General features: G+C 39.0%; 1 protein-coding gene across 3 annotated transcripts in view; it reads right to left on the reverse strand.

Annotated features, from left to right (window-relative positions):
• The window catches only part of CFAP299 (cilia and flagella associated protein 299), an 807,700-nt gene extending 800,735 nt beyond the window's left edge, over positions 1-6,965 (reverse strand). For 2 of the 3 annotated variants that reach the window (XM_004383110.1, XM_004383109.1), the window contains exon 1: positions 6,814-6,965. In XM_004383110.1, coding sequence (XP_004383167.1) covers positions 6,814-6,924 — 111 coding nt within the window. In that variant the 5' untranslated portion in view covers positions 6,925-6,965. The remainder of the gene's footprint in view (positions 1-6,813) is intronic. The other variant, XM_023737602.1, reaches the window with a different exon arrangement.
• Between the last annotated feature and the right edge of the window lie 8,230 nt (positions 6,966-15,195).

Raw genomic sequence — 15,195 nt, forward strand, 5'->3', positions numbered from 1 at the left:
ACTAACGAGGTACAGTAGTCCAGTGACAAGGGCCAGAAGGCAGAAGGGGATAAGGAAGCTGGTTTTAGGGAACCCAAGGTTGAGTAAGGACATTGTTGATGTGTTGTGAGATTGTTAACCATTGTCATAGGGCAACATTTGTAGTAACTGTTAAATGGGAAACTATTATGTTCTGTAAGCCTTCATCTTAAGTGAGAATAACAGCACAACTGGAAGAGCATAGTCAATGTCACTGAACTGTGTATGTAGAAATTTTTGAAATGGTGTATCTTTGGCGATGTGTATTTTCACCAAAAATAAGGGTTGAGAAGTTAGAGGGTTGACATGTTGTGGGGTTGTTAACCAATTTCATAAAACAATATGTGTACTACTGTTTCATGAGAAACTATTTGTTCTGTAATCCTTCACCTGAAATACAATGAAAAAAAAAAAAAAACTTTGCCCAAAGAGTAAAATGAGAACATACAGACTGGGAAAAAAATCTTTCAGAATTATATATCTGATAACCATCTAATCTTAAAATACATAGAAAACTTCAACAACTCAATAACAAAAAGACAAACAACTCAATTTAAAAAATGGGCAAAGGATATGAACAAACACTTCACCAAAGAGAGCATTTAAGCATCCAACAAACACATGAAAAGATACCCGAAATCATTAGCCATCAGAGATGCGAATCAAAACTACAATGAGATACCATCTGACCAGTGCAAAAATGGCATTCATCAAAAAAAAAAAAAAAAACAGAAAACAACAAATTCTGGCAAGATTGAGGGGAAATTGGAGCTGTGCTCCACTTCTAGTGGGATTGTAAATTGGATCAACCACTAAGGAAAACAGTATGGCGCTTCCTCAAAAAGCTAGAAATAGAAATACCCTATGATCCAGCAATACCATTCCTAGGTATATACCCAAGAGAATTAAAACTACTGACATGAACAGATATATGCACAACTATGTTCACTGCAGCATTAGTCATAATAGCAAAAAAATGGAAACAAGCTAACTGCCCATCAATAGATGAATGGATAAACAAAATATGGTATACACATACCATGGAATGCTACGCAAATGTAAAGAATAAAGATGAGTTTGAGAAACACAGTAGAATCTGGAGGACATTTTACTGAGTGAAATAAGTCAGTCACAAAAGGACAAATACTATATGATCTCACTATTATAAAAAGACAAGAATAGGTATACATACAAATGGCAACATTTTTTGGTGGTTACCAGGGATGAGAGGGAAAGGGAGGGTGTATCACTTTCTAGATAGTAGACGCTTGTTAGTTTTGGTGATGGGTAAGGCAATACTGAATAAGGGTGAAGTCAGTACAACTTGACCAAGATAAAAGATGACACTAAGAAGTACACAAGAATAAGGGACGAATTTGGTAAAAGCCACAACATATGCAGTTTTGCAACAACAGTAATAACCACCAAAAACTATATGTGTGGTTACACAGGGAGATATGTATGCTTACTTATGTATAAACCAAAACCAAACCTACTGCCGGCAAGTTGATTCTGACTCATAATGACCCTGAAGGACAGAGAAGAACTGCCCCATAGGGTTTCCAAAGCTGTAAATTTCCAAGAGTTCCATATCTTTACGGAAACAGACTGCCACATCGTTCACTTGTGGAGTAGCTGGTGGGTACGAACCATCAACTTGTAGGCAGTCAAGTGCTTTAACCACTGTGCCACTAGGGATCCTTATATATGTATAGGTAAGCACATATGAATATATTGGTGCCCATGTATAGCTGTTTCTGTAGGCAAATGTATAGTCATGTTTGTGTGTGCCGCATATATATTCATATATAAAATAAAGCACGTAGGGGACACAGTTATGGATACTTCCTAGACATAACCAAATACCTCACCGGATTGGGTTACTGGGTTTGAGGGCTTAGGACCATAGTCTCGGTGGGCAACTTGGTCAATTGGCATAAGATAGCTCATAAAGATAATGCTCTACATCCTAGTTTGGTGAGTAGTGTCTAGGGTCTTAAAAGCTTCCGAATGACTATCAAGATACAACTGTTGGTCTCTACTTGTCTGGAGCAACAGAAAAATAAGGAAACCAAGGACTCATAGAAGAAACTAGTCTACAGAACTAATAGTCTACACGAACCACAGCCTCACCTACCTTGAGACCAGAAGAACTAGATGGTGCTGGGCCCCACTACCGACCATTTCAACCAGCGACATAATAGATAGCCCCAGACAGAATTGGGAAAAAATGTAGAACAAAACTCAAATTCCTAAAAAAAGGGCCAGACTTACTTGACCAGGAGAGACTAGAGGAAACCCTGAGAATATCATCCTTTAAATTTGGAACTCAAACCACTCCTAGAGGTCACCTATCAGCCAAAAGACAGAGTGGCTCATAAAATAAATAGTATCACCCGTGAGTACTGTGCTCCTCTAAACAATTACCTAAATGAGACCTAACGGTCAACATTTACCCTATATCAAAGATGAGAAGGTAAGGGAGGATAAGGAAGCTAGATTAACGTAAACAGAACAACCAGAATGGAAATAATGAGAATGCTTACACATTGTGAAAAGTATAACCAGTGTCACTGAATAATATGTATAGAAATTCTTAATGAAAACCTAATTTTCTATGCAAATTTTCTCCAAAATCACAATAAAATATTTTTTAAAAATTTACTCCATTCAAACCAGCAAATCAAAGTCAACTCGTGATGACAAAAAAAAAAAAAAAAAAGGAGCAAGGATCACCTTACATAATATGATACATGAAACATACTTGCCATACCACTGAAATAATTTTGAGAAGTCCACTTGTCTCCATGTGACCTAAGCGAGTGATTTAACTTGCATTTACAGAAAGAAAATTTAAAAAAATGAATTCCCAGAGGCTAATGGCACTTTTAATTTTTTCATTACTCAATCTAAATACATATAAAACTAGATAACATTGAGTTGATTCAGACTTCGTGTGCCAGAGTAGCACTGTGCTCCATAGAGTTTTCAACGGCTGATTTTTCAGAAGTAGATATCCAGGCCTTTCTTCCAAGTTGACTCTGGGTGGACTCAAAGCTCCAACCTTTCGATTGGTTAGCTGTGCACTAGGCAGGGACTCTAACGTGTGTACAGGAACATTATTCGATGTTAATATCCTTTTTCAACAAAATCTTCATCTTATTTTTATGAAAGTACAATGAGAAGGAGCTTAACTAATGCCAAACTTAAAAGTAACTGTCTTTATCCTTCACCCAAAGATAGTAACTATCTTCCATTTGGGAAACCTTTAAAATTCTGATTGATGAAACACAGAGTATTAATTTCTCACTCCTAATCAACATAAATGCTTTTAGTTCCTTATTTATGTGGAAAAAACCTGCATTAAAAAAAATTGAAATCCTTCTTATTGGTACTAGGCTTAAGCTTGACAATCTTCTACATTTGCTACAAAGCTTATTTTATTCTATGAAAATGTTTATTAGCTATATTTCATTTTTATTTAAACATTCAACAGTTTGAATGCAAACCTATTCAGCAATACTATCACTCCCACCCCCCTTTTATTTCAGTGACTTAGATGGAAGACATAAAACTAATTTTCATAATTTTTAATGTAGTATCCATATAAAATATTAGAAAGCTTATTTCTGAAGCTGGGAGCTATGTTAGAGATATCACTAGATATATATTTTTAACCACTAATTCCAGAAAAATCAAATTACTTGTACAAAGTCACACAACTTGTTTGTGAATGAGAATTAAGTGCTTCTATTCTTTTAAATTTATTTTCATACTTAGCACATATTTCACAGTTTGTTATGATCCACACAGTCAAATGCCTTTGCATAATCAATAAAACACAGGTAAATATTTTTCTGGTATTCTCTGCTTTCAGCCATGACCCATCTGACATCAACAATGATATCCCTTGTTCTACATCCTCTCCTGAATCCGGCTTGAATTTCTGGCAGTTCCCTGTCGATGTATTGCTGCAACTGCTTTTGAACAATCGCCAGCAAAGTTTTACTTGTATGTGATAATAATGATATTGTTTCATAATTTCTGCTGTTTTGGATTGCCCTTCTTTGGAATGGGTACAAGTATGGATCTCTTTTAGTTGGTTGTCCAGGTGGCTGTCTTCCAAATTTTTTGGCATAGTCGTTTTTAAAAACATCTCAGTTGGTATTCTGTTAATTCCTGGAGTCTTGTTTTTCACCAGTGTCTTCAGTGCAGCTTGGCCCTCTTCCTTCAGTAACATTAGTTCTTTATCACATGCTACCTCCTGAAATGGTTGAAGGTTGACCAATTCTTTTTGGTACAGTGACTGTTTATTCTTTCCATCTTAGAACAAGAAGCAATCATTCAAACAGAACGAGGGAATACTTCATGGTTTCAAGTAAAAAAAGGTTTGCGTCAGGGTTGAATCTTTTCACCATATTCATTCAATCTGTATGCTGAGCAAACAATCTGAGAAGCTGGACTATATGAAGAAGAACAGAACATCAGGCCTGGAGGAAGACTCACTAACAACTTGTGATATACAGATGACACAACCTTCCTTGCTGAAAGTGAAGAGGACTTGAAGCACTTACTGATGAAGATCAAAGACTACAGCCTTCAGTATGTATTATACGTCAACATAAAGATAACAAAAATCCTCACAACTGGACCAATAAGCAACATCATGGTAAATGGAGAAAAGATTGAAGTTGTCAAGTATTTCATTTTACTTGGATCCACAATCAATGTCCATGGAAGCAGCAGTCAGGAAATCACAGGAAGTTTTGCATTGGGCAAATCTGCTGCCAAAGACCTCTTTAAACTGTTAAAAAGCAAAGATGTCACTTTAAGGACTAAGGTGGGCCTGATCCAAGCCATGGTGTTTTCAATCACCTCACATGCATGTGAAAGATGGACAATGAATATGAAAAACCAAAGAAAAATTGACGCCTTTGAGTTACGGCGTTGGCGAAGAATATTCAGTATACCATGGACTGCCAAAAAAATGAACAAATCTGTCTTGGAAGAATTACAGCCAGAATTCTTATAAGCAAGGAAAGCGAGACTTCCTCTCACATACTTTGGACATGTTATCAGGAGGGACCAGTCCCTGGAGAAGGACATCATGCTAGGTAAAGTGGAGGGTCAGTGAAAAAGAGGAAGACCCTCAAGGAGATGGATTAACACAGTGGCTGCAAACAATGGGCTCAAGCATAACAACGATCTTGAGGATGGCACAGGACCAGGCAGTGTTTCATTCTGTTGTACATAGGGTCGCTATGAGTTGGAACCAACTGGACAGCACCTAACAACAACAACAAAGCACATATCTAGTGTTTTGGAGAATAAGCACATTTCGAACCTTGGAATCCACAATTTAAGTAAAACCCTGATGTAATACGAACTTTGGAGTCCAAAATTTTCAGTCCACTAAAATGCAGTTATGTTATTGCTGACTGAGGGATTGGCTGCAGGATCCAAATCCTACTCAGAGTAGGATGCAGTTCAATGACACAATGACACTTATTCTCTCTGGCCTAAATAGGGAGGGACCAATTCTAGGTCCTGTGGTTTGGGTGGAACTTCCGGAATAGCAGAATATCCAGGTTACTGGTGATCATTTAGTAGGCTTGGTCTGGGGAGTTTGAGCTGGGAATATGTAGGAACCCACCATCCACCTCCCTGCTTCCCACGACCAGTTTACCTGCCATTTTCCTGCCTCTCCGTATTCTCCTGCAGAGGACAACAACTTTATTCTGCCTGCCTCCCCTGCCACATACACACCTTTGAGAAGTGGGTAAACTCATTGTTGAAAAGTGGATTCCGACTATAGAGACCCTATAGGACAGAGTAGAACTGCCCCATGGGATTTCCAAGGCTGTAAATCCTTAAAGAAGCAAACTGCCTCAACTTTCTCCACAGAGGGGCTGGTGGGTTCGAACTTCAGCCTTCTGGTTAGCAGCCAATTGCTTAACCACTGTTTCACCAGGGCTCCTTTGAGAAGTTGGTAGGCAATGGTTTCTGGGCAGATGCCAGGAGTCAATGACATTCTGTCCAAATTCTCTATATTGCAGGGTTTTTTAAGTTGCTATTGTTGTCTTTTCACTATCAGTATCAGCTGTGATCATTAAGTCGATAAACTGGAGTCAGGAATGTGCCTGCACAACTACCTGTAACCCGTACCAATTAAAGGGCTTCTTGCTTTCTGAATCAACTAGCCTAGCGGGTTGTTTAGGGACCCAAATGCCCAATTTAACACCAAATATACTGCTTTGACGTTGGCATTTGCCCTAGAAGGAAGCTGTCTTCCGTCCTCTAACACAAATTGGCAAAAAAAGTGAAACAGGACGTCAGTCCTGAATTGCACTCCACCCCAAAAGTCTCAGCTGGCCTCCGAGCCCAGAGACGGTCCTCTTAGGAGAATGAGTTTTGGAGGTGGGTGTAGTGGGAGCCGGAAGGCGAGGCAGAGATTAAATTCAAGACTCCCCGGGTGCTCGTGTGTGTGTGTGTCTGTGTGTGTGTGTGTGTGTGTGTGTGTGTGTGTCTGTGTGTGTGTGTGTGTTTCTGCGCTAGGTGACTTGAGAGGACCAGATTCAGTCAGGACCGAGGCAGCGCTTGGTGGGAAGGACCCCGCGATTCACCTCCTCAGCTGTTTCAACGCTGCTGTCCGGAAACCATGGATCCTGTCACCCGCGCCGTTCACCGCCAGGGGCCCAATGCCCCAAGACGCGGGGGTCGGGTAAGGACTGAGAGACTTGAAGAGAATGGCCAAGTTGCGGCCTCAGAGGCGCGGGGCGGCGCTGCATCCCTTACCTCCAGGTAGTACAAGTCCACGGTGGTGATCTGCGAGTCGAGGAAATCTTCATAGGTGGTGAACTGAGTGACTATATTGTCCACGGCCGTCAGCCCTTCTTCCTGATCCATTGCAGTTGCTTTGGGCGCTGCGACCCTAGCAACAGAGGCGCGAGGGCCGGATCAGGAGGCTCCACCCACTTCGTTCCTTCCAATCCGTTGCGGGCCGGTGTGGAGATTTGGACGTTAACCCTGCCCCATGTTTTTATACAGTTTCAGGCTTCCGCAAAACTCCTGGTAACACCGTCTGAAATTACTCACACCAAGTTCTCATCTGCTACCAGTCAACTGACTCGGACCTTGGTGAAATGTGGAGCAAGCGGAGAGATGCAAATTGCAATCCAAAATTAAACGTTATGAGACTACCAGAATTATTAGACAAAATAATATGAATCAGCGCTCCCAATCTCTTTCTAAAACAATGTTATGCAGGACAAAAAAAAAAAAAAAGGCTAGGTCTTTTCTCAGGTAGTTGAAGGTCCATTTATGCAAGGACTGTATATCAAAACAGAAGTCTCTGCAAATGATCTTGTGATCCAAGCTAATAGCAAAACACAATAATGATTTTGTTAAATCATTGTTTTAAAATTATAACTTGAAGACAAATTTTGCTAATGTTTGGTTATGAAGAATTTCCAGATGTATGAATTCCTAAAAGAAAGAAAGAAATAATAAAACTATTTTTGAAGACGTCTTTTGCCCCAAGTGCTTGCTTTTTAATTTTTTTTTTATTTCAATGATCACACAATGAAAGCTGTTGCCTGTTGAAGCTGCCTTTTTTAATAGGACGAAGTATCTATGGAAACTTAAAAAGCAGAGGTTTTTACTAAAGATTTTTACCCTTATTTTCCTTTAGAACAAAGTTTTGCATTTTTAAAACTCGGATTTAAAGTAATCCAACATGACAACTGGCAAAACTTTTCAGAATCTATTTTGAATTTTAATATTTTCCAAATCATCTTTGGGAATTAACATGTAATACAACATGGAGTCTGTGGTGGTTGCCCTGTAAGTTCTTGCTGAATTGATTTAGAAGATTTTCACAGATGAGCTATTTTTTTTTTAATGAAAACATCTGGTAAGATAATTCACTTTCAGTTAGCTTTCTCAATTTAAAAAGTCAACCTTAAACATTAGGATGTCATGAATGTGCAGGTTTTAAGTGACACAATAATCTCTAAGATATCACTTTTTTTTATTTAATAAATATATTCTGAAATGTTTTCAAGGCCATTTTAAGCATTGGTTTTAAATGCAATTTAACCATTGGATTTTCGAGAACAGAAGAAGGGAGAGAGAAACCCCTGACACTCAGCAATAATAGCAACAACAAATAATAATAACTGCAACAACAGTTATTGAATGTTCCCTGCGTGCTGGGCACTGTCCTAGGTGCTATTCATGGATTCCTTCATTAACCAGTATCTGTATTAAAATTAACAACCATCAACAAATGATAACATCAAATATTTTTAAAACACATGGAAATTCAAATAGCCCAAGAATTGAGTTGAAACCCATGTGACTTAAGACATTCCAGCTGATGTGCATGGGTCTAAGTATTCTCTATTATATAGAGAGTTCTATAATTCTCTCCTGAAAGAGGCATTATTCTGTGTGAATTGAGCACGGGAAGGGCTTAAAAAATTCAGCCACGAACTATATACAGAGAATATAAGTATTCGCTTTAGTACAATAAAAATACCAGTATTTATTCATCACAGCAAACTCACTAGGAAAGTAGCATTATTATTATGCCTGTTATAAAGACAGAATGGATTTAAATGACTTGCCCAATGTTCTAAAAAGAAAAATAGCAACAAAAATTTTTACTCCCCATTTTCCCACAAGGAGAAAGAGAGGGAAATAAAGGTTTAAAGATCCACATGGAACTAGTTACCAAAGATGTTTTATGTTGTTTATTAAATATATATATAGATAGATAGATCAAATTTTGAAAGAGACATATATTGGCACAAAAAGGGCAAAGGGGACAAGGCTATCATGCGATCTCCAGCATTGTTTCTATCACCAAGGCCGTATTTTCCAACTACTGATCTTTCTTCTTTGTTTCCAACTTTCACATTCCAATCAGCAGTAAGTATCAAGCCATCCCAATTGCATGTTCAGTCAATTTCAGGCTGCAGAAGTTGGTAAAAAATCTTTAATTTCTTAGTCTTTGGCCTTATTGGTTGGTGCGTAAATTTGAATAATAGTCGTATTAACTGAGCTTCCTTGTAGGCATATGGATATTATCCTACACATACACATACTGTATTTGTGCACAAATAACACACACCCTCTACATTTGTTCGCCAACTCTGCCTTCTCCCCTCAAGGTATTTTTTTGTAAGCGTGCTATGCCAACTTTTTTTTTTTTTTTAACAGCAAAATGTGAAAAAAAATTGGCATAGCAGCACTTAACGAAAATACCTCATGGGGGAGGGCACAGTCAGCCAACAAACTTAGAAAGCATGTGTTATTTGTATAAAAATATGGTATATGTTAGTACCCTCTTATATAGAACGCCCTGCAATTCCCCTTTGTTAAACACATCTTGCTTGTAATAAAGTGTATGTTAAATGTCTATACTCCTTGTTAGATTTTATGTACATGAGGTAAAAAACATTTTGTCAACCCTCTTCAACATTATATTCCCAGCATCTATCATGATACCTGGAACAGAGTCAGCCCTCAAGTATTCACTGAATAAAATGGTTTTCCTATGTATTTCACTCATTAATTTTGGAAACTGCTAGGTGAAAGGCACTATACTTAATGTGAGAAGTATAAAGATAAGCATATTAAATTTTAGCTCTTAAGATTTTGAAAGGTATTTAACAATACTGGTATAATCATAACACAAGACAGAGAGATATTTTTGAAGCATCTGGTCTCTGCTGCTAACCGAAAGGTGGGTGGTTTGAACCCACCAACTGCTCTGTAGAGGAAAAATGTGGCAGTCTGCTCCTGTAAAGATTACAGCCTTGGAAACCTTGTTGGGCAGTTCTACTCTGTCCTATAGAGTGGTTATGAGTTGGAATTCACTCAGTGGCAATGTTTTGTGTTGTTTTGTTTTTTATGCAAGTTTAGAGGAGTGAAAAAATCACTTCACACTGGGGGAAATTAAGGAAAGTGTAAAGGATGGCATGGCCTTTGTGCTGGATTTCAAGGATGAGATAGGGAGCTGGAACTCTGAATAAAATTCCCTATGAATGAATTGGGGCCCTGGTGGCACGGTGGTTAAGAGCTATGGGGGCTAACCAAAAGACTGGTAGTTCAAATCCACCAGCTCCTCCTTGGAAACCCTATGGGGCAGTTCTACCCTATACTATAGGGTCACTAGGAGTTGGACTCTATTCGACAGCAACTTTTTTTTTTTTTAACGAATGAATCAAGGTGAGAAAGCATGAGGCAGGTTCAGGAAAGAGTGACCAAATAAATTTGATTATACTACAGGACATGAGAAAGGGGGGAAAAAAATGAAATGGTAGGTCAGAAGCAGGCCATTGTGGGATTTGTCAAGTTAAGGAGTTTTAACCATATTCTATGTCTTAGTTATCTAGTGCTGCTATAACAGAAATACCACAAATGGATGGCTTTAACAAACAGAAATTTATTTTCTCACAGTTTAGGAGGCTAGAAGTCTGAATTCAGAGCACCAGCTGAAGGTGAAGGCTTTCTGTCTCTGTGGCCGCTGGAGGAATGTCCTTTTCTCTTCAGCTTCTGCTTCTTGGTTCCTTGAAGATCTCCCTGTGGTCTTGGCATCTATCTTATCCATCTCTGCTTGCTCTCTTGCTTGTTTAATCTCTTTTATATCTCAAAAGAAATTGACTCAAGATGCACCCTACACTAATCCTACCTCATTAATATAACAAGGACAACCCATTCCCAAATGGGATTCTAACCTCAGGGATAAAGATTAGGATTTACGATACATATTTTTGGAGGGACACAATTCAATCCATAGCATTCTCCAAGCAAAGGGAAGTCAAACGAGGACACAATTCAATCCATAGGATTCTCCAAGCAAAGGAAAGTCAAAGGAGTTTTTGAAAAAAAGTAATAAGCAGAATTTGGTCTAGAAAAATTATTCTGACAGCAGTAAATGACTGGCAGGGAGGCAGGAAAACATTTGGGATATAGGACAGAGGAGGGAAGGAGAGTTTGAATTTGAGAGTACCTATAAGGGAGATGGATTCAAGAATCCTTTGGGTAAATAATCTTATAGAGGAACTACTGATTTCAAGCTCAGAACATATTTTTCCCCTAAAGCTAGATTCAGAAGGCTTTCATTTTAGATCAAATTTTGCCTGCTCAAAATTTGGAATTCAATGATATGGTTGGTTTTTAATAAAACTCTGCTGGAGTTTAATAAACTGACTTAAAGGTAAAAAGGAAATTAAGGTAAAATTCCAGGCGAAAATAAAAAGCAACATCTTCAAAATTGCAAAGGTAGAAGCAGCCTGCCTCTCTGAGAAATATATTTAGCCCTCTAAAATATGCAATGACATCTAGAGAATTCCTAAGAGGAGAGGCTTGATCTATTTTAAACCGACATCTTCTTCCTAACCACTGAATACAATGTCAGAGCTCATCAGATACTTCAGTATGTTTTTTCAGCCATGGTAATAATACAACCCCAGTCACAATTAAGCCAATACACAAAAGGAAAAAAAAAGGGCGGGTCCAAGATGGCAGAGTAGTCAGATGCTTCTGGTGGACCCTCTTACAACAAAGACCAGAGAAAACAAGTGATTCGATTATATATGGCAATCTGGGAGCCCTGAACATCAAAGGCAGAGTTGAGGAACCGGACTGAGTGGCAGCGGGAGGTAGAGACAGTTTGGAAGCAGCGAGGAGAAGCCAGGCCTGACTTGGTGAGAGCCTGAGCCCTTCAGGCCTGAGCAGCTCGGGGGTGAGCGGTGAGGTAGGCAAGCTGCGGTGCCCAGGATGCACGTTTTCTGGTTTTCTGCACCGGGAGAGACCCAGCACGAATCTACACAGCCACCCAGAACCAGTGAGAAGCAGCCCTCAATCAGGCGAAAGTAAGTACCTGTGTACGTCCTACCGCGTGGATCAAATACACCCTCCTTAGGGAAAAAGCTCTCTCCCATTTACCTCCCCGCTCCCTGCTCTGCACTGGGTCCCAGACCGGCTTCAACAATTGCCCAGTCCCCTGGGCTGGAAGTAGGATCCATCACACACTCGGAGCCATTCTCCCTGCCTTGGAGAGTAAACAAATTAACAAACAAGGAAAAAAATAAACTGCCGGCTCCCCTAAGCTAGGAACCCAGGGTACGAACAACTCCATTGCCTAGGCATAGGCATAAGGGATCCACAAACTTTGAGTGACTTACCCACTACATAGACTTCTGTGGGCCCATCTCAACAATGCAGGCCCTCATTACCGCAGTACAACAGGGTGTACTACCAGAACTCTAACTTCAACTGTTTCAGCTGTGAAGTGGCCGGTTCTTGACATTTGACACTGCTCTGCCCGTTAAGCAGGGTCTTCACCTACCCACATCAGGGGCCTGAGGGCTGGCGGCTCCACCCACGTCACCTAGCCAACTACGATAGGGGCCCATGAACAAGAGGTGGCCCCCAGTCCTTTCAGCCAACAGCATTAGGTGCTCATAGTCCAGCTGCAAAACCTACCTACCAGCGTGCACTAGGGAACAGGGATACGCCTTACTCCTGGACACTCTGGGATGGCCGTCAGCCCCCTGCCTTGCTCAAAGTGTGTCCCCCTGCTGCAGCCAGATGCCTGTGCTTACAACAATCACCCATGAATGTCTAGGACTGTAAGTGAGAGCCTACAACACACTCTTGGTGGCTATCTACCTGGGCACCTGAGCTGAATCCATACAGGAGGAATGGGCAGACTCCAGAGCTCACATACCTAGTAACAGATCTAATCACCTGATGACAGGACATTAGAGCTTCAAAGGTGCCAATAATCAAAGTAGCTCATACCAGTAGCCTATTTAGGGATATCAAAACAAAACAAGAACCTAGGACACAGTAAGCAAACATAAAATAAATAAATATAATAACTTATTGATGGCTCAGAGACAACAGTCAATAACAAATCACTTAAAGAGCCAATCCATGATGGCTTCAGCAAGCTCCCAAAATAAAGAACCTAGAAATTATCCAGAGGAGGAAAATTTCATGGAATTACTGGAGGCAGAATACGAAAGATTAATACACAGAACTCTTCAAGGAATTAGGAAGGAAATTAAGCAAAACGCAGAACACGTAATAGAGGAAATTAAAAAGATTAGAGAAGAGCATAATGACAAACATAACAGGCTGCAAGAATACACAGATAGAGCACAATCAGAAATCCAGAAGATTAACAATAAAATTTCAGAATTAGACAACTCAATAGAAAGACATAAGAGCAGAATTGAGGCTAGGGAAGTCAGAATTAGTGAGACTGAAGATAAAGCACTTGACACCAACTCATCTGAGGAACGATCAGATAAAAAGATTTTAAAAAAATGAAGAAACTCTATGAATTATGTGGGACTCTATCAAGAAGAATAACCTATGAGTGACTGGAGTACCAGAACGGGGAGGATAACAGAAAATACAGAGAGAATTGTTGAAGATTTATTGGCAGAAAACTTTCCTGAAACGGTGAAAGATGACAAGATATCTATCCAAGATGCTCATCAAACCACAAATAAGGTAGATCCTAAAAGAGAGTCACCAAGACATATTATAATCAAACTTGCCAAAACCAACGGTAAAGAGAGAATTTTAAGAGCAGCGAGCGATAAATGAAAAGTCACGTACAAAGGAGAGTCAATAAGAATAAGCTCAGACTACTCAGCAGAAACCATGCAGGCAAGAGGGCAATGGGATGCCATATATGAAGACTTGAAGGAAAAAAAAACCTGCCAGCCAAGAATTATATATCCAGCAAAACCGTCTTTCAAATACTATGGCGAAATTAGGGCATTTCTAGATAAATAGAACTTTAGAGAATTTGCAAAAACCAAACCAAAATTACAACCCATGCTAAAGGGAGTCCTCCAGTTAGAAAATCAGTAACATCAGATAACAACTCAAGACTAGAACACAGGACAGAGCAACTAGATATCAACCCAGATAGGGAAGTCACAAAAGTAAATCAAAGCTAAAACACTGAAAATACGGAAACAGATGTCAATATGTAAAAGATGAAAACATTAAAACAAAAAAGAGGGACTTAAAAAATGTAGACATAGATTCGGCATATGTAAGGGAAGTCAAGGCGATATAAAGACATAAAAGACTGGTATAAACTTAGAAAAATAGGGCTAAATATTAAGGTAACCACAAAGGAAACTAACAATCCTACAAGTCAAAATAAAAACCTAGAAAAATATAAAGACTCAGCAAACACAAAATCAACAACAATGAAAAAGATGAAAAGAAAATACATAAAGAAAAAATGACTCAGCACAGAAAACTAAGTGGAACAAAGAAACTGCGAACAGCATACAAAAAAAGACATCAAAATGACAGCACTAAACTCGTACCTATCAATAATTATGCTGAATGTAAACGAACTAAATGCAACAATAAAGAGACAGAGAGTAGCAGATTCAATTAAAAAAAAACACGATCCTTCTGTATGCTGCCTACAAGAGACACACTTTAGACTTAAAGACACAAACCAACTAAAACTCAAAGGATGGAAAAAATATGTCAAGCAAACAACACTCAAAAAAGATCAGGAGTGGCAATATAAATCTCTGACAAATAGACTTTAAAGTAAAATCCACCACAAAGGATAAGGAAGGACACTATATAATCATTAAAGGGTCAATACACCAGGAGGACATAACTATAATAAATATTTACACACCCAACGACAGGGATCCAAAATACATAAAACAAACTCTAACAGCACTGAAAAGAGACATAGACAGCTCCACAATACTAGTAAGAGACTTCAACACATCACTTTCAGTGAAGGACAGAACATCCAGAAAGAAGCTCAACAAAGACACAGAAGAGCTAAATACTACAATCAACCAACATTATCTCATAGACGTATAACGAACACTCCACCTAACAGCAGCCAAGTATACTTTCTTTTCCAACACACATGGAACATCTCCAGAACAGACCACATATTAGGCCGTAAAGCAAGCCTTAACAAAATCCAAAGCATCAAAAAATTACAACGCATCCTTTCTGACCATAAAGCCATAAAAGTAGAAATCAACACAAAAAAAGCAAGGAAAAAAAAATCAAACACATGGAAACTGAACAACACCTTGTTCAAAAACTACTGGGTTATAGAAGAAATTAAGGATGGAATAAAGAAATTCATAGAATCAA

This window comes from Trichechus manatus, unplaced genomic scaffold (genome assembly GCF_000243295.1).
Source record: "Trichechus manatus latirostris isolate Lorelei unplaced genomic scaffold, TriManLat1.0 scaffold00105, whole genome shotgun sequence".
Taxonomy (NCBI): Eukaryota; Metazoa; Chordata; class Mammalia; order Sirenia; family Trichechidae; genus Trichechus; species Trichechus manatus.